Source organism: Lepisosteus platostomus, chromosome 6 (genome assembly GCF_059453375.1).
Source record: "Lepisosteus platostomus isolate fLepPlt1 chromosome 6, fLepPlt1.hap1, whole genome shotgun sequence".
Classification (NCBI taxonomy): Eukaryota; Metazoa; Chordata; class Actinopteri; order Semionotiformes; family Lepisosteidae; genus Lepisosteus; species Lepisosteus platostomus.
Window position 1 is genome coordinate 39,199,192 of NC_142616.1, and position 26,972 is coordinate 39,226,163.

The 26,972-nt window shown below is 35.6% G+C and overlaps 1 protein-coding gene across 2 annotated transcripts in view; it reads right to left on the reverse strand.

Moving 5' to 3' along the window:
• LOC148661690 (gamma-crystallin S-1-like) overlaps nucleotides 1–26,972 on the reverse strand; it is a 62,658-nt gene that overhangs the window by 1,024 nt on the left and 34,662 nt on the right. Inside the window, exon 1 of one of the 2 annotated variants that reach the window (XM_088635781.1) lies at nucleotides 236–327. The exons of the other annotated variant lie outside the window; for it this stretch is intronic. Within the exon in view, the coding sequence (XP_088491907.1) occupies nucleotides 236–244 (9 nt within the window). The 5' untranslated portion in view covers nucleotides 245–327. Of the gene's footprint in view, nucleotides 1–235; nucleotides 328–26,972 lie in introns of those variants that run through there. 2 annotated transcript variants of the gene reach the window in all.

The window sequence follows — 26,972 nt, forward strand, 5'->3', positions numbered from 1 at the left end:
GTATAATGCGAAAACGAAGTTAACTACACATCTTGCAATTGTTCTGTAGATTCTATCCCAATGACCTCAGAAATAAAATAGCATTAAAATTTTCCCACTGTCCCACACACTTGACCTTCCACAGCAAATCTTAAAGCTTTTAGTTCAAGGAAGAAGATCATCTCTTAAACCCCCATTTCATTCAGCCTTAATTTTCTGGTTCCTCTTTAATTGTCTCTAACATTTCTCTTATTACCTTTCCCATGTTGGATGTTCAGAGGTGTCCCTAAAGTTCAGTCAAGGCCTCAGATGATCTTTTTATATGTTAGGGGAAAAACCCAAGGCTTTGTTATGGTAATCACTTGAGGCTCCAAATCAGCACAATCCTTCAGCTTTTCCATCTTTGCTAACACAGACGGAAATGTTGCTTTGTGCACTGTGGCTCATGCGGTTTGTAGGATTGCTTTTCAGGCAGTGGACAAAAGATGATGGGAGTTTTACTGCAGATGGTGGAGTGAGTGTGTAAAATGTTTTCACTGAGCCCATTTCAGAAATCAAAACAGTCTTGTTTTTGTTGTTCTGCATATTCTTTTAACTTACAAGGATTTCATTAAGTCATGCAATGTTTTATATTTCAACGTAGAGGCAAACACTGTGTGATATAGACCTGACTCCTGGCACGTTTTGTAATGAGAAGAGTCAGTGCTCCCTTTGGAACAACTGAATTATATTATGCTTTTGAATCCATTTGAGTTGAAATTATTATTTTTTTCTCATAGAAGAAGTAAGACATCAAAGGTAAAAATTACTAAATATGGAGGGAATGTAGAATTGTAGAATGTTCTGTAGAATTATTTTGTTTTATCATTTTCTATACTGAATTCTGAGATATTTAGGTGTTATACCTTCATTTTTAAAAACTAGGTTATTTACCTTATACGGTATAGTTTAGACCGAGAACTAACTTGAACATTCAAGAAACACTTGAAGGCTCTCAAAGTGCATCCAGTTACTTCATAGAATTTCTGAGCAAATCCAAACCATCTTGATAATTTAGTACTGTATTTGACAACTGATAAACACACCCACTGAACAGTTACACTATAAGCAATATTTTAAAAACTAATTAACTGTAAAGTGTAGTGTCACTGGGCCCATAGTTTTACTTTTTTATATGCATCAGAAACAAAGATGAGACAAAAGTCTTGTATTATTTATTTCATTTCATCACACTTTACTGTATTGGAAGAAGTAAAAGTTTTGGCATTTTGATTGAATTTACTGTAAAAAAAAGCCTTCTTTAGGTCTTCCTCAGCTGTATGAGCCAGAAAACTGTAACTCTCATCTCTCTGGAGTACAGGTGTCAGTGTCTAATGTGTAGACAGCAGGATCTGAAAATGCCTGAATGTAACGTAGCACTAAACTCAAAACATTTTGAAATATGAACAGTGTATCCCATAGCTGTGATACACTACAACAGCCAGAGGAGACCTGCCAGCAACATCAAAATGAGTGAGATTAAATAATAATCTGCTGGAAAGCATTGTCAAGCTTCATCGAAGTGTGACACCATTAAGAGAGAGCTGACAGGCCTCCTGTACAAGATTGTGTTTACGAAGGACAGACAGTTCTGGGCCTAGAACTATTCCCTTTATTAAGAAAGTAAGGAGTGGCATTAACTTAACTGACTTTATGATTACTTAAATTTGCTTACTGTAAAATTTGTATTTGTGGACATCTTTACCACACCAATTGGTTTTAATTACACCATGTTTTAGAAAGCAGTGAAGTGAGAAAATACAGTATTTTAGGGATACATAAAATTATCACTGTCTCGTGTTCTCTGAAATGGGATTAAAATGAGAATTGACGGACGTGATTACAACTGTGTTTGCATTTAAAATTAAATAACTCCATTATTCTGTTTGGTTTGAAAGAAATTGATTCGCCTACTGTACCAAGAGAGGAAGGGATATCTTTCAACTGGTTCCATTAAAGGAACTTCTCGTTAAAGGTAAAACAGCTTTGCAAAATTGTTTTAGCAAATACAACGATCAACAGGAAAAGCAATACAGAAAGTCTTGCCTGATAATCGTTTTAAATACACTGAACCTTAACAAATGATTAAGATCTTATTTTATCCCTGTATATAGTATATAGCTTTTTTCCATCAGGAATAACAGAAAATAATTCTAATTTCTAAGTTCCAATTAAACTTCCAGTGTTAAATAAATACAATTCCACTGTTTTTTCCACAGGCACTAAATTACATTGTGTAATGATTAATATAGTAAAGATGTTACTACATAACATTAAAATAATAAATGTGAGATACTGTACAATAATACAACAAATGAACAGAAAGACATGATCAAGATAATATCATCAAGCAAAATGAAACCAAGGCTTGATCACTGTTTAAAAATTAATAGTAAAAAGATGAAAGATGCTCTGTAGTGGATATCAAAAAGCGCAGTACTGATGGTAAATTGATTACACATTTCTTGCAGCTCTAGAAATATATTATAATTAGGTGAATCATCAGGCATCAACAGTCAATACTCCTTTTAATTCTTCACAATAAAGTGCAGCTTTTAAAAAAACAATTGCACATTTGTACTTACAGAAATATGACAAGATAAATAAAAAGCCACTGCTTTGCAGCAAGGTTTTATAGATTGTCAAAGTTTATAAATACCACCAATGCAGATCCCTGAAAGAAAAAATTAAGGACTCTTTATTTTCATCGTAGAGAATACTTTTTTATGCCTGATGAGATAAATCTTCCAAACATTAATCTGTTCTCTTTACATAATTTATGCCAGGGTTATGTACAGTATAAGCAGGAATTCTTCTACAAAAACATGTTGTTGCAGTGTGCAAATGAGCATTTAATGTATGTTTTTAAAACAAAACTTAAAGTAATTAGTTGATAAAACTGCTGTATTCATACTAACAATCACTGTTTACAATGGAAACATTATATTGTAATATCTACCCATTACTGAGCCAGTTTCTACTGTAAAGTGTTCACTAGTCTTATATCTCTTCTGAGTCTTAACACCTCTCCTGCACTGAAGTACATACAGTAATATTCATAACCAGCTGAGTTTTCTTAATATTTGCATTTAATCTTCTTTAAGTGGCATTTTGAAACCTCCTAATTTGCAGTTCATTGATGAGGCAAACCGTTCCCAGTATTGATGGCTCAGCTGTTATTCTCCTATTCAACAGCTCTCCTATTATGTGTTGCCTTTTTGTGCAAGTGGCACATGCATTTTATTGTGATAGTCATGTGAGCTGCAGCTCCAGAATAAACTTTTTTTTGTTAAAAGCTTGAAAAAACATTGAAGATATAATCCTTAGCCCTATAGGGTGCAAAGCATTCTGATACTGGAGGAGACAGGACAATGGTCCTGGTCTGCATTACCAATAATGCAGAGGAACAATCTGGAAATGTGCTGCCCTTACATACTGTATGTGTGTCAACATTAGCTGATGCCAGAACATTTCCATAATACTCTTTTCCACTCATAAAAGCAGGCATTTCCTGCTGGTTTCATAGTTTTCTTGCAATTTAAAACAGCTTGCCTCTTTAACAGCTTTAGCTTTATTAAGTATTGTAAATAAAGGGAAATGCTAACAAGGGCTTTTAAACAATGCTTTGGTTTCTTACAGAATCTGTTGTTTTACATTTAGAATTGGTAACTCAGCAAAGTTTTCTCTAAATTATCTTCACATTTAGATTTCTTTCTCCAACATTAATTCATTACTTCCATTTCTTTATTTCAAGTCGTAATTTTTTTTCCTAAACAGTACTTTGATACATACATGAAAACGTCACTTTTGTAATTTTTTTAATTTGAGATTCAAAATTAATGCAGAATTAAAAATAAAACAAATAAGTTTTCTACTGTCTTTTTAAAGCATAATTTTAGACAAAACAATGTGTTTCTTTGAACTTGAATAATAATAATGCACACTGGTGTTATTGCAGAAAACTTTGAAACAACAAATTTTAATATTAACAAGACACTCAAATTAAACCAAAGTAGAATTGATGTCACCCAGTTAAACAGCGATAAATATTAAGTGTCATCAGGTTAACAATAAAAGTTAACTATGTTTGAAAATAGTTATTACTTAATGGTAAAGTGTAATGTTCTTTTGACATTTATTGAAAAGGCTCCAAGAGAAGTGTTTATGGCACATTTTGTTTGTTGAATATTAATTGTTCAATCTGAGTACATCATAATATCTCTTGAGAACCAAGAAAACTATCATTTCCATTGGAAAGATGGATTTAGGAGACACAAGCTTACACTACTTGGTAAACTTTGTTAATTGACTACACCTCTATTTTATCTTTTCAAACAAATTAGTAAATCTGAAGAAAATAATTTGTATTTGAATGCTTCTTGAATTCTTTACAGATTAACTAAAACTTATCTCGCTGAGTAACACAGAAATATACTTTGAGTTTTATGTTTTATTTTATAATGAATAAAAATCATTTTAAGGTCAGCTTCTTTAACATGTCTGAAACAGTTCAGAAAAATGCAGCCTTTTGTTGTCTGTTTAGTATCTTTGTTCTTCCATCTAGCATGAACTGCATAGCCTTTCCCCATCTGAGAAGGCACAGCATATTAAACATTTTGAAAGCTGTCACATCTGAGATTGTCTTAAAATTCATGCAAATTTTTCCTTGCATTAGGAAAATGCAAAATGCTGGCATAAGGAAAATATGGTCACACTGTATGTTCAATAAGTGCATAGCTCTGCTGAGAACAACTTCTGTAGAAGTAAAAAAAAGGCAAAAGGAAAGTTTTCATATTGCCTGAGTCAAAATGTGCACCTGTGGTGTTTCTGCATAAGGAGACACTGGCACAAAATGTGTGGTGTGTCACCACAGAGATTGTGGATCCTCAGGAGTGGGCAAAACCAGTTTCTCTCCTACCTGTAGGGCTTGTTGGAATACTTTGTAATAAAGTGCCATGTGTGATTGTTGCTTATGTCTTCCAGAAAAGAATGTATACTTCCATGAGGACCACATTGTCCCCAGAGATCAAATAAGGGCTAATTATGCCATTTACTAATTTAATATCAAGCTGACAACACTTGGGAAATTTCAATAAGGAAAATTATAGGAGAGCACATTGTGCTGATGAGAAGATTGGCCTGCAAAGTGATTTCACCGAACAGCATTACCACTCAGCATGGGCTGCATTTTACGCTCAATTAACTTATAAAGCAGCACATTGAAACAATTTGCAGAAAGAAACAACAACAAAACAAAAGGAAGAAACACAAATCATGATAAAAACCAGAAACTATAGGGTTTTTGGTGCAAATCATACCTTGAAGCAAAAAGAGAATTGTATTTATGATAATTAATATGCATGTATCATGTGAATCTAATAAACAATAGCCGTTTATTAGAGCAGAACAATTGAACAATTGGCTGATAAATGCTTAATCTTGTGTTGAAACAAACTGGGAGTAGCAAGGCTTGCCAAATCTCCCACATTGGGATGGAGACCCCTGCATTTAAAGATCATCCTCCTATTCTTCCATAAGCCCACTGCTTTCTTAGTCTCTGCCAGCTCTGTTTTTCTATCGGAGTTGCCAGACAGCCTGTACAAAAATCACTGAATTTCTGCCAGAGGAAGGATTTATTATTCTCTGGCACAGAATTGCTTATGATGTACTAAACCTCATACTAGGGGATAATTAAAACTGGGAACACATAGAAATATATGGAGAAAAAAAAAGTACTTCACAAGGACCATACAAATTTATGCACCACTTGTTTTAAAGTAGTTTTCATTTTTCCTGCATATACTTTAAAACTTTACTTAGGATTTGACATTTACCTTTAACCCACCCTCCTCTAGTGTCTATTCTATATTTTTGGAAATTGAAAAAAAAAAGAACAGAAGCCTAAGCCATAAAATGGTATACAACAATAGTTCTGCAGTTTGAAAGGAGCTTGCTGTTTGGAGAAATGAAGCAAACATCTGTTTAAATTTTGATTTGTGAACAAGGACGTGTTAGCATATTCTTTTGTGAATGTGCGTGTGGGAATGTTGGGAACATTAAAAGATGTAAAACAGTAAAACAAAAACCAAACTGAAGCCTTGTCATTTTCAGTTGAGGTATCGCTCTACTCGGACATCATGCCCAATTTTGTTTTACATGCTTCAGTAAAATGGGAGAATTAAAAGTTTTTTTTTTAATCCACTAAAGGGGCAGTCTGCATGTTTTTGTGCTAGTTTGAACATAACCACTTAGGTTGGATTCAAGCAATTACAAAAACAAATGCTTTAAGACAGTAAACACTGTCTTTACAATTTAGTTTTATATTTTAGTATTCTAGCTTGCTGTTATAACAGACGACAAGACCATTTTGGTTTGTATTGAACTTTTGAATGATGAGCCATGGAGATTTAATATAATTCATATATTGCCATTAACACTTGCCAAAACACATTTTAGACTATAAAGAGGTAAAATAAAATTGCTGCACTAGTGATGGTGAAAAGTGGAAAGATGGATAGTGGGTTCACAGTATGTCTCTGGGGTTCTTGGCCTGGGCTGTGGCTGAGGCTCTGCTCCACTCATACAGCACGTTAGGTCAATGGAATGTCAGCCTGTTAGCCTAAACCTGAATAGACCAAATATGACAGAGAATTTATACAATGTGTCCTACATGAAATATCAACATCCAGTGGTGGGGTGAGTTGGGCCTGAATACCCCCCAAGCCTCTTTACTTTCATAGGAAAGGACTCTCTCAGCTTTACCTCTAAATTATTCTCCCTTGCAACTGTTGTTTCTCTGCCATTGTATTTCAGTGCTTTTGGTATTTCACATAGATGTGGGGGAAAAAAATCTATACTTTCTATAGTGTCTCCAATAAGATAACTAAAGAGGTGATTAAAGTATATTTTGGGGTGGGTACAGCCCTATCAAACACCAATGGAGATTCTGATCATACAGTATGTTACATAATTTCTAGTGCAAAAAAAGTGATTTCAGTATCCTAGTTCTGTGCTGAGGAGGTTGGTTCTTTTAGATTTCTTCCTTGGGGACAATAAACATGAAAGAACAACAGCAAGTCAGAAAGCTTGTTCACTATTCACTATTAAGCTCAAATACTATATATTGCAGCCTTTGACTTTTGTACAATCCTGTAAATAAGAGCAGATGTCTTCTATCCAAGGATATTAAGGTGCCAAATCCCAAAACATTCCTGTGAACTCTCTTGCACATCTCTGACCCATTTACTTGTGAAAGTGGCAACTAGAAATTTGGCCTCTTTTCCCTGATCCTTTCAGAGGGACCCTTTCTTTCCTTTACACAAGAAATGGTCCATTGTGTTGCTCTGATCTCAGAGTCTTCTATAAAACGAAACACCTTAATGTTTTTTTTCATCTTTTACAAGGTGAAGACACCTAACTTCAGTGTTTAAAAACAAGACCAGGCCTAGCAACAGACGGAACATCAAATACATCCACGGAAACAAGCTGGGAATTCACAGGGAAGGAAGGCCGTTTGAGCCTCCCTCTACTATGTTTAAATATATAATCATATGCGATACAAAAATTTTCAAATTTATCATCAAAGTAAATGTGTTCTGACAACAGTTAGTGACAAGCATGTCAAAGAACTCAAAGTTAGATATGCAGGCTGTATCAATAATTGATCGCGTCCTCCCCCCGACCGGAGACCAGGTGCCTGTGATAATGAAATACATGATTTTAAAAATAAATAATAGACTAAGGTTGGCCCTATTGTTGTGAAGACTTATGAGTTTGATTGATTGACTGAACATTTCACTTCATTCCCAGTAAAAAGATCAAAGAGAGACTCTTCTACTTGCCCAAGGCCACTTGCAATTTATTTAGAGACTGTGTTCATATCCCAGCAGGTAACAATATTGGACTGAGACACTCAAGATAATCATTGCTTTGAGGTGCTTTTTTTCTGAGACTAGGGACAGCAAATAAGTTTTTATTTGTTCATTAAAACATTAACCACTCAAGAGCTGGAAGTCATTTTTATAATACCATACTTAATATCTGTTTAGATTAGTTTGGATATCAGTTTAGATTAGTTTTACAAGCAAGTGTAGTGTATGGCTTATTTACTCCATCCAAAATCCACTGATTTCACAGTGGTTAATAAACTAGTTTTGTTCGTTCACACACCCATAAATTCCTTGAAGTAGTTTTACAATCTGTTTGAAACAACTTTTGTTTATATTTCTTTGGAATTTACAGCAAATTTCTGATTTCTGCACTTGACCTATAATGTTGCCTTGCTTCTACATCACCCAAAGAAACTAACCAACAAGAGCAAGATCTCAGAGGGATATTCCCATTTGGAAATTTTCTCATTGTAAGTTAAAAAGGCACAGAAAAAAGTGAATTCTAAGTACATTCATACTCATTAAAGAGCTGTATTCTGACTGTGATTCAATGTAGCTGATCAAGGAAATGGTGGAAATTCCCAGACTGATTACTTAAATTAAGTGTACTTATGTTTTAATGAGACTACATTCAACACTAAAATGGAAAAATTCTTTGCATTCCTTTTTACATGTTTGTCTGTTTTAATACAGTTATATTTGATTGTCTTTGAAAAATACAGGTGCAAGACTAGACAATTATTTCTAATCTATCGAATTTAAAAACATTTTACAGGACAATATTGCTCATTTATAACAGTACAGCATTTCTAAATTCAATGTCCCATAAGGTCATATACACATTGTCTTCATTGCAATGAATGCTATAGTGCTAATTATTAAGTTTAATTTTATTGTATTTATGTTTTCTGTTATTTAGAATTATTTCTGGAGAGTTTAGCATTATCGTTTTATTTAAGCTTATTCAAATCCTTCTGTTACTGCAAAAGTTTTTTTCATGTATAAAAAACACATTGTTAGAATAAAATTAAGTGATTTGTTTGGTGAGACCTATTCAACTTGAAAAGATCATTTTTAAAAGCTATATTATGAAGCTTTCCCAATTTGGAAAGTGAAGCTTAGGAATGTTTTCTTCTTGATATTACAGGTGCTACAACTATGACACTACTGCAACATTCACCCAGTGCTTGAGATAAATCAGCTTTTTAATACAGAAGAGCAAATGTTTGCCTTTGGCCTGCTCTTTTTGACAGTGCTCTTAAGGTTTTCTTCAGATATGGTAAGTGCTGTACAGGTCAATGGCCATGGTCTTCAGAAGTTCTTTACAAAAAAGTCCAGGTCAACTTAAAGGTTATATTCTCACAGTTTTTATTTGAACCTACACTTATAACACTTATATCACATAAAATAAACTTTAGCATTTAACTGCAAATATCATAGAGTACATGTAAACAGTACTAGGCAAATTATAGTAATACAAATTCAAACATAATCACAGAAAAAAAAAGTTCCAAATATGAAGCACAATTAATGCCACATATTTAATTGATATTACATGATACATGATAATATGATGTAATAAAAGGTTTTATGTGTGAGTTCTTTTTGTTGTTGTTTGTATTTGGCTTTTCTTTCATTCTGAAAAATTAAAATCAATCAAGTTTTTCCAAAAGTAATAAGCTCATTCTATGTCCTCTATATGATTGCTGGAATATGCATATGTAACAAGAACCTGTGGACGGTAGAGGAATGTATTTTATAGGTGTGCCTTATACAGTATTTACCGTATATGCTTACAAACATATACTGTACATCTAAAGTAGTTCAGCCCTTAATGCCAAAATGAATTCCAAGATTCGTTTTAAAAGTTATAAATTATAAACTAATAATGAAGAAAATATAAAGTCGGATAAACCATAGGCTTAGATTATGGAAGCTTTTGTGACCAGTTGGGTTAAAAGCTAATTGCATATTATATGTGCATTATCCTATTGCCTTTTCCAACACTAGAGGGCACCGGAGCCAAAGCATCTAATTGAGTTTTCTCTTTCTATAGCCCCATACACCGCGTGAGGATTTATAAATTTGAAAAGAAAAAAGGGCATCTGCAGCCAAACCAGGGAGATAGAAATGTATTTGCTTGATCTTTCATTCCTTTGCCCTAAATCCTATCTTCCTCAACAGGCAACGCATATACTAAAGCAACACCGCCAGGTCATTTTAAGCAGTGAACGCATGCAGCTTTGGGTTACAGGCCTATAGTTGCAAGCTTTACCAGGCACAGCTCTGCTTTCAAGTTTTAAACTGAAGAGTTTATTTGCAAACACAATATTTTATTTCCAACAAAGCAATATTCTCAATGGAACTTTTTTTCTTATCATACAATTCATCTTTCAGTACCGTGAGCATTATGTTCACACTTCATGCTTGTATTCTTATGTTGTATGGCTGGATACCAACAGGAATATGGTAGTTTTGAAAAAACAACACACTGCATGTTAAGCAAATCTACACATTAATAATTTAATCACACCTACCATGTAGGTTGTTATTTTGTTAATAGTTGTTCAAAAAACAAATACTGTACGCAGACCAATACTTTTTATCCAACTTTGAGTTTCGTTAGCTCGTTATGCACAAAGGTGATAACATTTAGAGCGGCTAAAACTGTTTTTTGTAAGGTTGATTATTCGCAGAATCAGGAGCATTTTGTTGAAATATTTAAAGATCCTGATTTGAGGCCCTATCCAAACGTGTGCCTTCTGAGATCCTTCTCACTCATAACCGGAGGAGTTGTGAGGTGAAACAGAAGACAAGCAGCAAGTACTGGCTGTGTGGAGAAACCCATTGAGAAGAGAAGCAAGCTGACTCCCTGGACTCCAGGAGAAGAGCTCCTACAGTTACTGCTGAGTCCTTGGGAAGCTATGAGAAAACAACAGGAGGTCACAAGAACTTTAGAAAAAGCTTCCAAAAAGCTAGTCTAATTCTTATGATCAAGGGTTCTCTTTTCTTTTTAACTTGTTTTTCACAATGTTATGTTTTTGTTCCATTTATAAATATGTATTGTCATTGAAAGTTTCATTTGCATTCAAAGCCTCCGCTGTCATATGTTGGCTTTGAATCCAGTTTTTAATTTTTAACATTCAATATTTCTTGGTGCTCCAGTAAGCTTTTAGGAATGACTGGCAGGGTACTCCCAGTGCCAGAGTGGGTGACAGGCTTTATGGTTTGTTCGTTATAAGTAGGACATGAAATAAAGCAGAAAACCAAAGCAGCAAATTATTTTAGAAAATAATATATTTAAAAACCTTAGCTATTAATTTTGGTTTTTGTTTCCATGTTGTCGTCAAAATGTGTTCCTGAATGAAGCTTTCATATAACGGTTTCAATAATCTATCTCCCCGTCACTGTCTATCTGTCAGGAACAGTTCTATCCGGGCCCAATGCGGACGACACGATCCAGAAGGTGAAGAAACAATAAGGAAAAATATCATGCAGGAGTGGGTCAGGAGACAGGGGGGCGTGTCCGAGGTGAGCAGGTGTCCAGGGGAAGTGAGTCCGGGGCAAACAATCCAAGCATAAATCCAAAAGGGAAATCCAAAACGGGAGGCGAAGTCCAAGACCAGGGTATCCATCCAAAGTAACTAAAAACCAGAACCGGGTCGGGACCGGCGGGACAGGGAATCAGGAACAGGAAACTAAAACCATAGCGGAGCCAGACGCAGCAGGACCCCGGGCTCTCACGAAACGGGATTCAATGAGAAGCCCCGAGCAATCGCCTGCGTCTGGCTTTAAAGGTGGAACTAAAGAGGGGCTGGAATAAGAAACAGGTGTGGGGAATGGGACAGAACGAGGAAGGGCTGGAGCGCCCTTAAGAGGAGGAGTAACGATCGTGACACTATCTCTTCTTCTTCAGGAAACCCTTGAGAGCCACTTGCCAAGGATGCAAATGTTTCCATTCACATTGGTTCTGCTCTGGCCAGGGTTCAGTGGCCCTGCCTCTGTCACCATTAGTTCATTGCTGCAGGGCTCAAGAGCTAGCGGCAGGAGAATGTTGTTTCCCCTTGTCAGAAAACATCTTTTTGTGAGGAAACCTCAACCGTTACCACACAATCTTGACAAGATGGAGGTTGAGGGTCCAGTGACAGAAGAGGAATGTGAGCCGAATGGACATCCTGAATGTGCTGTCGCCTTCCTCTGCCTTCATAGGCAGACATCTTCCTCAGCTCCACCTACTGATGAAGAGCTGTGGGAGAGTATGACAGCGCTTATTCCGGAACCTCGTAGAGCCTCTCTTGGGGTCTGGGAGTTCAAGGAGAGACGGCCATGCACAGCCACGAGGACCATCGGAACATGGAAACCAATGCACCATGGCAATGATGTGCAGATGGGACCGATTTTGTATTCTGAACATCCAACAATCACTACCTGTGGTCTGTCTGTCTGCACTATATGGATGTTGTTGTCTTTTTCTGTATAGTGTATATCTTTCCTAGATAAGGGTTACCAACGTTCAACAGGAATTTCAATGTACAACAGCTACACTGCTTGACCCACAAGACATGATACCTTTCCTTGCTGCCCCAATATATTATATTATCTTTTTATTTCTGGTTTTCATTTCAATGTCAGTTCAATTTCACTGAGTTTTTCACAAGTCATATTGACTTTGAAATCTAGTATTTACAATGTGGTCTTTATATGGCCTTTATGTGTACTTTTCAAGAAAATTATGTAACTCATGAGCAACTGATTAAAACTGCCATTAGACCTGAGCAACACTGACTCGCCTATGAACACAATGTGCAGCCAGGCTTTCAGCTTTGTCCCAGTCTTGCGCCAGTTAGAGACAGTAGGTTCAGATTCCCTTAACAAATGTAATAATTAATCCTGGCTATATTTAGAATATTTTGAAAGTGCATCAACCCACTGAATGTTAATCACCGGAGCCCTTATTTTTCACTAATAAAACTCATTTCCAAATAATTAGTAGGCTTTCCTGTTTTAACACAATGGCACTGTTTTTATTCATTTATCTTTATATCAGGTAATAAGAACAGCTGAAAATTTAAAAGGCAGTGAAATATCCTTGAGTGTTGTACCTGAAGATGAGGCTTTAATTGGAGTATCGGGGGGAAAAAGATAAAAGACTATAAACAACACAGCACACAATTTGTCCTATTTTGCAGATCCAGCATGCACCTGTGAGGCTTTTGTTGAACCAAATTTAACTGACCCCATTTGGAATTTTTAGGTACTAATCTAATGCAAAATAATTATGCTACTAGGTTTATTAAAGACTACTGGAGGTATAACTCCACAATCAAAATGCCGCCTTTCCATTCATTTAGCAATGTTTGGAATGCACGTGCATAACAATAAAAGAAAAAACAAAACCAGAGGGAAGGGTTCTGCAAAACACAAGGAAAAAATAAATTATATAGTATTTCAAACTTACATAGTATATTTTTAAAGCTTTGACCTACTCAATAGCCTTAGTTCCTCAAATAATTATATAAAACCTTCTACTGAATATATAACACTCTTGTCTAATAAGGGTACATAAAAGAGCATTACATAGACACAAAACACTGGAACACTTTGATAATGAAAAATCTGTAGTTTTCTCAAAACACTTATTATACATTCCATGAAAATGAAGAAGAGATAATGTCTCAGGAGTTTCAGACATTTAAAAACACAATGAGTTACTGTATAGCTGTGCAAAATATTCTTCATATTTTGTTTGTTTGTTTTTCACATGGGATAATGATTATCCGAAATTATTTTTTTTCTTTTTCTAAAACAGTTTTAGAAATCAATTGCTTATTGGTCAATTTTTTTTATGACCAGTGTGACAGGCTCCCAGTCAGACTGTGCTTGTAACTTAAGAGAAAGCCAGTCTCCTTGACTAACCAATGTACAATACAGTTAGTGGCATTCACATTTCTGTAGGACAAGTGAGACATCTTTGACAAAGCCTGGGGGCCGTGGTTGCAGGCTGGAGCAAAAGAACCTTGTCCAACATTTCCTTCCTCTGTGCAAGGTGGAGTGAGACTTGTGGAACATGGAATTTGTCCTCCAGCATAACACCAGCACAGGGGATTTTATCATTTCTCTTTCAACTGCGGAAAGAAAATCTTTTAAATCTGGTGAGAAAACACACACATCATGAGACCAGGGCATGCTATGGTGCCAAGTTGTGTTGTGTCATGAAACTGACAAAAAAAGCCTAAAGCCAAATTAGGAATGAGAGAAGTCTGTCTGGTTAATTTTAAAGGGGTGTGTCATCTACTGTACTGCAGATCTGAGGCCACAGTTGCAATTGTGAAATAAAAATGACTTTTGCTCTTCGGCTTTAAGGAAGAATTCCTTGGAAGACTCAAATAGTTATATAATTAGAAAATGCTCATGTAGTGATTGTTGGGTGTACCAAAGACAAAACCGTCTGCTAATTATTTATTTTTGACCAGTACTTAGCGTCGTATCTTTAATGTAAGATGTAATGAAAACTATTTTTTTAAATGAGAAAATTCCAGAGTTCATTATTTCTCACTGTTTATTTGCACTCTATGTATTACACTAGTTAATTTACGGTACTAAGATTTGAATATTGAATTGAATTGAATATTGCTTATGAGAATATTGTCAATTTAATTTACTCTGAAACTAAAAAAGAAACCAGAGGTAAATAGATCCTGAATATAGTAAAAAGGAGTGAAAGGAGACTGTAAAAGATTGAAATGCTACTGGGAGCCTTAGAAAATAAAGGGGAGAGCTGTTGCGTGGTAGTGTCCCAATCCATCTAGAACTGCATAGAAGTGCAGCCCTTCATCATAGTTAAGGAAGACGATAGTGTTCAAATATTTATAACTGACTGCAATGAGGATTAAAACCACGCTTGTGTAGAGCAACAGAAAACAAGTTCACTTCAAGGATTTACTGAGTGCCCCTCCCGGCACAATTTATGGTAACACTTGTCCCATGAGAAAAAAAAAGTACACAGAACTGGAGTGTAACTTGTTTTTACTTTTTAAAAAGGTTACTTTTCTATTACCAGTGGCTTCTTAAAGAAAACATAACTCGTTTGATAATAGTTTCAACATCTGACAGTTCATTGAGACCAACAGGCTGCTTTTTTTCATGTCTTCACAAATTGTGTACGAAAAACAGACATGTCATATTGTTGATGCCTATCAAAGGAACCTTGAACCTCACTGACTAAGTATCAATGTCTGATATAGTCATTGCCATACACTTCCTTAAACCGAGCTGTCTTGACAAACAGTATACAATCTGTATTGGCAGTCAGGGATATCAAAAAAGTTTTTTGTCTGTTTTGGAATCCTACAACCATATTTGGTTATGTGTAATAATTCCTATACTATGATATACAACCTATTGTACAAATATGTACAAATATTATAGTTTAATTCATCCAATGAAATAAACATCTATTATTGCAGTTTATGACAGCAAAACATTCATTTTTTTGCTGGGTTTTAAGTAAATAATGTTGTATCCTGGGAGCAGCTAACAGTACACATTTGTTCAATCTATCTGACTACAAAGGGAGACAATGTTTATCCCCTGAAGCCAGAATAATGTTTCACACTTTCCTTATATGCTGACTGATTTTTGGAAAAGCAAATGCAACACCTGGAGAAAAATCTGTGTTTTTTCATAAAAGAATGTTCTTTTTTTTTTAAAAAAAAGGAGTGCATCAGGATGCTTAGTGTTAAGTTTGCTACTAAGGTGAACAAAATGCTTTGATAATGGCCATTTAACTCTTTGATGTGGAATGCAGTTGTGACCTTCAGAATTTACTTATGTTTGGTCTCCTGTGGCAGCAAGGGAAAATTATTCATGGTGTCTTCTGCTGCATTTGTACCCTCTTCTCTCTTAGGGACAAAAAAGTCCTTGTGAGCTTTTAGACTTTTATCTACTTTCCAGCTTTCCATGTAGCAGCTGGCACACTGTTCCTGAATGATAAGCAGAAAGCTCCAAGAAAGATCGCATTATCAAAAAGAAGTCCCTTGCTAATCACAAATCACAAATCACTGATGGTATTGCATAACCTTGTTCTAAAGAACAGCACAAAGATGCCTGAACTAATAACCTGGGTTCTTCCAATCATCTCTATGGTTTAAAACTTAACAGGATCATCCAATGTTCACTTCCAATGTTCCGGCCACTTCTGAGATATATTAATATAAACGTATTCCACTTAAACTGTGCGCAATTCCATGCAGCTCTGTAATAAGGCTCTAAGCCTGCATTTTCCCCTTTCTCTTATGAAGACATGTTTAAAACAGCACTTCATCTTTAATAAGAAACACTTCAGTGGAATGGCTGTCAGCTCCAGTTCCTTGTGCCCACAAGTTGTCCAAGCTTTTGCTTTAACCAGATTTTGAAATCTGGAATGGTTTCCTTGTAAGACAATAAAATATGGCTTTTAAAAAATTAACTTTTGTCTGTGGTAGTTTCTCTTCACAAAACTGAAACAAAATTGAAACAGCCCGAAAATCCCACCTTCTAATGAAAAACTGGAAACTCAAATTAGTGTTGGGTTTTTTTTCTTTGCCATGTGCTTCTTGCATCTACAGTACCAGACAGAAACAATGCCTGCAGTTACGGTGCTTATAATATGAATTTGACATTACAGCTAAAGATTTGATCTAGACCAGGCCTAAGTATTGATTCCTTTCAGGTGAGGATGGGAGGTAAACACAATGCATTATGGACAGTGCTTAATTTGTCAAATGTGAGGTGCTGGAGCTCAATGTGATCGGGATAGAGCAGGATTACAATCAAGAGCTGCTGTAGGGGACTGGAACTATGAATGAATCCTCACAGGGCACGCCTTATATTCTGCATAAATATGATAATTTTATCCTTAAAATAATTTAAATGTCTTTTTCATTATTTTTATTAAAAATCTATTCACTCAAAGTGAAAGTGAGCACATAATTTTTGAGGACATATTATCAAGAAATCATTGAGCTAAAACAGTTAGTAGCTTAAAAATTATTCTAAAATTGAAGCTGTGCAAGTGTAACAGGGCTTGGGGTGTTGAGCGAGTTACAGAAGTGACGTCACCCACCTCTTAAATCTAGAAAGTGTAAAACTTTGTCATGGTAGAGAATTTTGTCTGGCACGGTGGAGTTATCTGCTGGCTAGTGAGTAGGTTCATGCTCGGAGCCTTACTCTTTATGGCAACCAGATACTACAGCCACATAACACTGGCTAGAGGGTGTGTCACATGAAAGCAGAATGTGTAGAGCATGGCTTACATGGAAATAAAAGCACCAACATTCTGAACATAATTTAAATAATTGTGGGCCTTTTGCCAGCACACTTGGCACAACTGGACAGCTATTATTCCAGACCTCTTTGTAAAATAAGATTTTATTTTATTACTTTTTTTAAAACACGGAATTGCCATTTTATTTTCCTTTTAATGAAAAGGAGCTAGAGTGTATGTTCCAATGAAAGTTATCTCAGTCTCGTACTGTTCCATCTGTAAATTGAACCTCAGACTCAGGATGAACAATAGTTTCTACCCTGGCTGCATCTCCACCCATCTCTTTTCTCCCTTGCAGATATTCAGCGGATTATTATGAGTTTTTATGGGAGTTTTTTTTCATTAAGTCTTCTTCTGTTTGGCAGACCTGGAGAAGGTCTTGTAGGAGGTGCTGCAGGAGTCTGAATTGCTGGTTCTGTTTCTCAAGAGCTGCTTTTCAGACTTCTTTCAATTGAGATCTTTCAAGATGGACTTCGGACTCCGCTAAGAGTGTGTCCTGTTTCCATTCTGTGCTGTTCTTTCCATGAACGGGATATTAAAACACAGTCACGGCATACAGTAATGAGAGCCTTCTGTTTTAAGGTTTAGGGATGGCATTTGATCTCTTTGCACATGATCTACATTTTTCTGTAGATATGTGCCTAGTAGAAGTATTAATCTATCTCAGGTTCTTGTTCACAAGCGATAGTAAATTGAAGCATAAGGTTAGCAGACAGATTTGTGTGGCATCCACAGTGTTGTCGGTGTTATGCCAGACCATGATGGTGAAATGGGAGATGAGTTTTTGGAGGTGAGAATCATAGGTATTTGAAAGAGCCACAGAGAAAAGTTGCTTCTTTACTGAAGCACATGGTACGAATACCCCCTGGAGACTTCTAATAGAGTTCTACCATGGTACATTCTATTGAGAGAGGACCTCAAGGCAGACAGAACACACAGAGTGGTTATATCTCTCACTAAATCTTGAAAAGTAGTAACCTAACAATTCTTGGTCCTCCCTACTCAGCCTGCTGCTGCCCCAACCCTCAGCAGGACAAACATTCTGAAAATGGATAGATGGACAATGGTTTCTTAAAACTGAAAATGGATAGATGGACAATGGTTTCTTAATGTTAATCTTTCTGCTGCATCTGGCGCACGTTTGCATTTTGTGTTCATTGTACCTAATAGTTTCATTTGGACTCTTTCCCTTATGAATAATGTCCTCTAATAAAAAAAGTTGTTTTTTTTTTCATTCAGAAGCAGATTGCCTGAATTTTAGAAAAAAAATGTTTAAAAAATGGAAAGAGAATGAAAAGCAGTTCCACAAGTCCAGAAAGATTTAGTCAACATTATTTAACCACATTAGCAAAAACATCTTTTCCAGAATTACAAAACTGTGTTTTTATATGGTGTCTCTGAGCAAGGTTTGAATGGTTTCAACACATAACAAACATTTTGCCTATCGTGCTTGCTTCTACTTTCAAAGAATGCAAAGCATGTCTTTGTAACATTAAAACAAGGAAACATCCTACTTTTTATTTCCAATAAAATATTAACCATTTCTGATTTTTTAGACATTAAAAGCCTGGGGCACTTCATTGAGTAGCTTTACTCATGACACACTCACACCTCCACAATGAACTCCTGCTGTAAGCACTGGTGTTAAGAAGTAATCTGTCCTATAGGCAGTGTTATGAAAGCAAGCATCCTCAAAACCTGCTATGTTGAATCCTACTGCTTTAACTGAATCTATATAAAAACAAAACAAGGAAATCTTCAGATGAAAAGAATTATACGTAGATCACAGATTCAATTATTTAATTTTATTCTTTACTTTGGGCATAAGGGACTTCATTGCAGCATAATACCTGTAGTCTTATCCTTTCCCCCCGTATGTCCCTCCTGTGTCTCTCTGATCAGCATCAAATGTTTCATGACAAGTACTTGTGTGCTGCTCCTTGAGCACAAAAAGTGATACCAGGGTGCCCTCTTGTTGGGGCACTGGTGATTTTGCCGGTGGAACCCTCCTAGAATTCATAACAAACTTAATGCAGTACATTTGCTCTCCTTCATAATTTCATGAAGCTTTGCAATATGCACCACTGAGACAATGAAAAAAGTTTAAAGATATTTCTTTTTTAAAACACAAATAACAATAAGACAGAGACAGAGAATGCATAAGAAAATCACACTGTCAATAAGCCAAATTATTTTGACAGCCTTAATTAATATAAAATACACGCTGAATTCTATTCTGCTGGTACAAAATTGCGCACATTTTATTTTTTCTGTTTGTAACTGCTGACATGAATACTCTGATCTCAATGAAAACATTTGTTGCATGATAAACATTCGCCACAGAGAGTCATTTCAATCACCTAGCATGCACTGCCAATTGATTGTCGAGTTTTAGCCAGGAGTGGGCAAAGCACACAGAAATGACATCACAGTGAAAATGAAGGATAAAGAATAGAAATCATAATGTGTTAGTACCTTTAGATACTACCTTCTGTTTTTACAGTACAAAAGATACTGCAAGTCCAACATATAACTCATGCAAATACCATAATAAAATTGATATTGAACCTAAAATACAAAGTAAGAAAACCTCAGAAAGCAGCAAAGTGAAGGTGGTGGTTTCCAAATAAAATATGTCTTTTTAGCAACAAAAACAATTTTTGGGCCTGTGTGGAAGGAAAGTCAAAATCTCATCACATGTTTCAAACTGGAAAATGTTGAATCATATTGTAATAAAAACCCCAGTATCGTTAGGAAAAGGATATTTTGTGCCAACAACAAAATGGGTGTGGTAAATGATAGACAAGAATTAGTTCTTTTTTACATTTTTCCCAAATGGTTATCCAAAGTGCAGATTTTACAAATGGTTAACAGGAGAGGCCTACCCGTACTGGTCTTCTCCTTTTAACCTGACAGATTCAGTAAACTGTGATTTTCCTTTGCAGTGTTAATACACCAGCTGTGTTCTTAAAACTAATATTAACAATACTGGAGAGCACACAGAAAACAATGGCTAAAAAACCATTAACTGCATGTTAAGGTGCCTTGGAAATCAATATGACTCAGCCTTTTCCTTCATCACCATGTTATTGAAAGCATTTTTTACCACACTCTGTTATCTGTTATACTCCTAGAGGGAAACCATCGAAGGAAAAAAGCTAATGTCATTTGCAGTTCAATATTAAGACCATTATTAAAATTCAACTGAAAAAATAAATTCATGTTTTTAAAGGATCAGGAAAGACACAATTGCTTATCAATTCATCTGAATAAAGAAGAAAGGGCAAATTTGCTCTGAGCCAGACAGGCAAAGCAGAAACCAACCGCTGCACCCAAAGGCAGCCGTGAGGTGACACAAAAAGAAGACATTTCTCCCACTTGAGGAGTTAAAGCAGGGGGTCTGACCCCCCTCAAGCACTATCACTCCCCAGACTCTCCCTGCTGAAGCCCCTCAGAAGGTCGAAGGCGGGAGCTGACTAAAAAGAGTCACTTCCTCAGTTTCCTCAGTTGCGATTCTGCGTATTGATCTGCTGCTCGATAAAAGGTCAACCCCCCCACCCCTCACCCTTTAGAGGGTCAGGAGTTGTGCTGTAAATAATCATCTCTCCAGACTCTTTAGTGAGCCCTTGTCCCTGTTTCTGTGTGGACACCTGGGGTAAAAGCAAACTGCAAATGAGCTAATCATCGTTAATGTGCCGACAGAAACTGCCAGCCTGACATCCCTCCTAACGGCTGACAAATGTCAGGGTGACTTGCATGGGATTTTTTTTTATTAATTGAATTGGTTAATTAGATCCCAGAGGCCTGCTTGCTAATTGCAAGCTGTAGCAGAGTGTAGGCTAGAGCTGGCGATGCAAGAAAGTCGAAACAAAAGAGAAACACACACAAAAACGCACACACACACACAAAACCCACTTTTGTGTTGGCGCAGGTTCGCTTTTTTTTTGCCTGGGTTTCCCCTTTTGCATAATTTTGTGACCTGCCAAATGTTCCTGCCTTCTTGATGTGCTAAAGAGTGAGGGAAATATACAGCCACTAAAATCTGCCACATTCCACGAAGCATCTGTTTCTAAAAGCACATTCATTAAAGTTCTACCAATTAGCAGTAAACTCAGCAAACATCTAATTTTGCATTTCACTTTGAAAATGTTCCGAAAGTGACTGCATCCCCTGATGTAGCCTGGTGTCACCCAACTCCATCGTAACAAAGTGTTTTTTCCCTTAATTTGAAAAGTATTTATGCTTTTTTTTTGTTTATGACTGCCTGATATCTCTGTTTAATCCATTGCATTTTGGGTAGTCATTTGGTTTATTATAATCAGAACAAGGTTGTCTGAAAGACTGTGAGATGTGTCACTTTAAAACTTTTATGTTGCTTACTTTAAGTTAAAAACCCCAACAAAATCAGAGCGTACACATTGCTATATTTTGCAGTGCTCTAACATTACAATGCTGTGGTTTTGGAGTAATGTTTCAGCAATAAACAGCAACAACATCTATCAACTGACTCAGGGGTTAACAATAAGATGATGAAAACATTTCCAAAAAAGTTCTATTACTCCGTGTATTGTATTCCTCTTATTTACAAAGTTTCATTGTAATTTAAATTAATACTAGAGAAAATCAATGTTGACAGTGTTAAGAACATAATCCAAGGGATAGGGTTTTTTCACTATCAGTGCAGTGTACAACAAGCACCACAGGCTAGTATTTATAAAAGCATGGTACTTAATTTTCCAGTAATTTGTGATATATTGACTGGATTAGTTGCTAATTAAACCAACTGACAGTACTTCCTTTGAAAAGTAAGTCGACAAAACTTTATGTAAGTTTACCATTTTAATTTTTTCTTACATATTTATTTAATTGTGTTTTTATCAAGGTCTTAACCTTACTGAAATCAGAACTGGCTTTTCACATTCAATAGTTTATGTGCATGATCTACACTTTTGTTAAGAGTATGCCAGGGTCCTGGTTTCCATCAAATAAACCATAACTTTGGGAATGAGAGCAGGCTTCAAAGCCAAAACTTGTGTAAGACCTATGCTTGGAATATATCCTTGCAATAACCCATTCATTGCAAAATAATTTTTCAGCTGGGTGGTGGTCGAATATCAGATTAATTCCTTTATTGCATTGGCTGCTGACAGCTTTCATTTGTTCTTTTTAGTTTTATTCATAAATGACAGTTTGAAACAGCCGTTACCTCACAGCTATTTATTTATGTCATATTAGCTGTGTGTGGGAACCACTGGAAGCAAGTTCAGGAAAGACACAAGCGTTTTTATTATATTCTAAGTGATGGAGGTTTTCAGAAAAACAATAGTTAGAAGTGAGCAAAGTGAGCTCACAGTTAGCACCACTTAACCAAGAAGATAGTAAAACTATAATTTACTACCAGGCCATTTTTAGAAGATTGGTCTCTCCTGTGATTGGATAACTTCATTATGGCGATGATGGAATTTTTCATTTATTCATGTGGCCATTTATAAATTGACACAGAACATATTAAGAGCTCTAGAACTGTTACTGTTATCTGGCTGATAAAGGTGTTAACATTTTCATTTAAAAATGAAATGACCCATTGATTGTTTGTGTTATTAATACTGTCTAAATTAAAAAAAGGTTATAAGATTAACAAAAATCCAAAAGGATGTTTTGTGAAATTAATATTAACTTTCAGTGGCAGAAAGCAGAAAAGCCCAATCATATATCCTTTTTCATACACAAGACTCCATACACTCCATCTTTATCACATACAGTGAGCAGTATGATGGGTAAAAGCACAGTATTTTTCACCTGTTCCTTTCCATCAGGTGACTGTATTTCTTCAACATTTTCTTTGTATGATAAATGGCCCCAAAGCTGTTTTATTACAAAACTGCAAAGAGTCTTTATGTCACCCTGCTTATAAACTTTGGCTTTAGCCCAGAAAACATAACCATGCTTTCAGGAGATGCCATTTATGCCTGCTTTTTGCACAGAGGGCTTACAATTAGGTCAAGGGGCAGCTGGAAGACTGGAGATAATACAGCTGAATGTTGAACAAGAAAAGAAAATTCAAGCGAAAGCAGGTGACCGGGCTGCCTTGGGTTACTTCTAAATAACAGCTTAATTAGAGATGAGATGCACTTGCAATGTGTTGTTAAGATTGCAATTTCAAAGACCTGAAAACTACTCTTAGAAATATGTTATTTCCTTGATACGCAAATAAAACAAATAACCCTTAGTGTTTTGGACAATTCATAAAAAATGTATCTACTGGTGCTAAATCATGTATTCAAGACAGTACCTCACGTCTTTGAGGTTCTAATTACTGGGAGGCAGATAAATGGGAAACCCCTCAAAATAAAGAAAGAAATTGATTTTTTTTTAAATAGTTGAAGTCTTATAAATGGTAACACCTTTGTGAAGTGCAGAGTAATGAAAGATAGATTCTGAAATCCTAAACATTAATTTTAAAACTTGGTAATTGGCAAAACAATTCAAATAAAAAGCAAAGCATTATATTTCAATAGAGGTTACACTGTATCTAGGAAATGAATTTTAAACAAGTTCTCTCAGGCAAAAGCCTTGCCTTACAGGAATGATTCTGTAATCAAAATCTGTTTGTGGCCCCTGTTAAACTCAAACACCAGTTAATGATGTAATTTGACTTTGAATGTGAGGTGTTTTACTCTTAACAGTGACTTAATACAAAGGAACACAACAAAACTCTGTTGTCCCCTTAAAGTTTAAATCCTCTTCAGCCTATGAATATTGATTAGGTGGATATTGACGTACCACCTGCCGAGTGTGCTTTAGCTATTGATAACCAATGCTATTTTTTCTGCAGTTCAAACACCAACTGCTAGCTTTCATGTTTGTAAACAGTATTGATCTGCATAATAACCTCAAAATTAGTACCTAGGATTAGGCAAGGACAAATGTACGGCATTTGTTGTGATAAATTCAGCAAAGACCTAATTAAAAACTGAGGTACAAACAGAATCTGATTGACTCGACAACACAGAGTATTTCAGTCATAACTTTTGAATGGAATTGTTAATGAAGTTGCTATGTTCTAATGCTTAAGCATGGACAATTTGAACACAGAACAAAAAAGGATATAAATGTAAAAGTTTTCATCAAAGGTTATTACAGAGGTCCTAAAAAGGGCAATTCTCCATTTCATTGTGTGATTTTTATGTTTCTGTGGACAAAAAGGTTTCTATTTTTGTTTAGCATAACAGAAGCCCTAGCATGGCTCCTGTTTAAGACAAAACTTTCACTACATGGAGATATATCTTTCTTTTCAACAACTTCTAAATTGTCTTGCTTGGGAATACAGAAAAATGGGTCTAAATCTAATGTCTATCCTCAATTTAGAAGTTAAAGACCTGGAAACAAAAGCATGAGATGTCATTCCGTAAATAACACACTAGATAATTTCTAAAACTTTCACTACTGTACTGTGCATATTGTAAATTTCCTAACTGTATGATTCAATTGCTTTCAATACTTACGTACAGTACATCCCTCCTGAACAGCACCTCATATACCAGTTCATTATGTTTCTGAAAATGAATAACTATTGTTCTTTAAACCCAGTATTGTAGGTTTTAAAGATCATGAACAACTGATGTACAGTATATTATTGATAGATCGGTCTCTTCAATTACAGCAGTAGTATTAGCCAATGCTAAGCTATATGATATACAGCACATTGAATATATAGAACTGTGTATTAAAATATAAAGAGGACATATTCACTATACTGAAAAACGAATTCTAAAATTTAAATCTGTGAACTATCTATAGCTTTTAAAATAGCAACCTAAGTGACTGTTCTTGATTTCCTAATAATAAAGTGATGGGAAGTAATAATACAGTAATTTTAAATATGTGTAAATATTAGTTTTTTTCCCTCAAAGTGATATATTATGTTGATAATACTATGCATGTATGTGCAGCATATTTATGGTACATTTTGATCTTATACACACAAAGAAAAAGAAAAAAATCTTTATTTGCAAACTAGGTTCTGTAAAAATAAATCCATTTTTTTGCAAGGTGAATAAACAATATCTTTGTTGTACAGTTAATGTTTGTCCAGTTAATTTCACTCTATCTGTACAGATACCCTAATCATTTAACCTTCAGAAAATGTCATCTTAGTATCCCTTATGCATGAAATCATCTAAGTCTTTATTTAGGTTCAAAAGTTGTATTATTAACATTATAATTAGCTGCCCTGTGTAGTTTTACTATATTATAACATTAAGCAATTTTCAAACCATTTTGCTGCTGAGATACATGAGCATGTTTAGCTGGCTTTTCCAAACTTTTCCTTGTACATCAATACTCCCTAAAGTCTCTACACCTACAGTAAAATGTGCTGCATACAGTACTTCAAACCATAAATTCACATTATAGGTTTTATTCAACAGTAGAGCAAAAACTTCAAAAGATAGTGGACTTGGCCTTGGTGAGCTACTGATTTAACTGACCCAGGCAATCAAGACGTATTTAAAATCAGTGGTTCCCAGTCCTGGTCCTGATGACCAACACACCTGTTGGTTTTCGTTCCAGCCGTTGCTTACACAGTCACACAGCCAAACCCTTCATTGACTTAGTTCTAAAAAGATTAATTTGATGTGTTTGCTCCCAACTCTTAAACATGTTGACCTTTTAATGCTGTATTTTGCAAGTGAAATAAAATCCCAAACTTGTGACGAGAAACAAAATATAAATATTCCAATGAAGCAACATCTTAGATCACGTCAGGCTTCAATTATCTCATTAAGGTGGGGTGGAATTAAATCCGGCAGGGGTGTAAGTCACCAGGACCAAGACTGAGAAACACTGCTTTAAGTACAGTGTGTTTCCATTTTAAACATGGACTCACATTTGCTTCACAAACACCAGTCAAGCAGAACAACACCAATCAAGCACAGTCATGATGGCTACAGTAGGTAATCAAACCGATTTTTTGTTTTTTATAAACGATATTAAGAATATTGATACAGAAACCCCGTAGGAAAACGGCTAAAAGCAGCCTTATCAAACTCAGTGCAACAAAATGCAATATTAAATAGTTCTTTTTAATTGAACAATGGAATCTGAAAAACACACTAATATTTATGGTCCAGCAAAAAAATGTTTTAATAATTTAATTTTTATACAACCTCCTTTTCATGTACTGTAGTTGTCACTTAGGTAACAATTATTACCCTACTTTGCAGCTACAGTTACCGTAATATATATTTTTTTTTCAGCGATATTGCCACCACATTTTTAGATGTGCAGCAATGCACGCATAGAAAAATCCAGCTTTCTTATGCATTATGCTCAATATGATGAAAAACACAAATGAGTTCATGTCTGCATGTGTCAAACTGAACAATACAATACAGTACGTCGCCATGCAAATCACTCTGTTCAGGCAAGACAGGAAACAGAATATCCCCCCACAGCTGGAGGAAAAACACTGGTGAAAGGGGAACATTTGTGTGAGCTAATTTTAAGCAATTTATGCTCCAATTCATTATAGCGCTGAGATCCATGAACACTTGTAATTTGCATTTCCCCCCAAAAAAACTTTCCCTGGACTGTACATCACTGCTCCTGAAAGTCTCCGTATAAAACTGTGCAGCACCAGTACCGGTTTGAGCCTGTGCACATCTTAAAGTGCACCACTTGAATAATGTTCCTGGGTGGAATTTTATTCTTAATCTAATTATTTTTTATGTCAGTTTACATTTTTGTTTATTATCCTACTT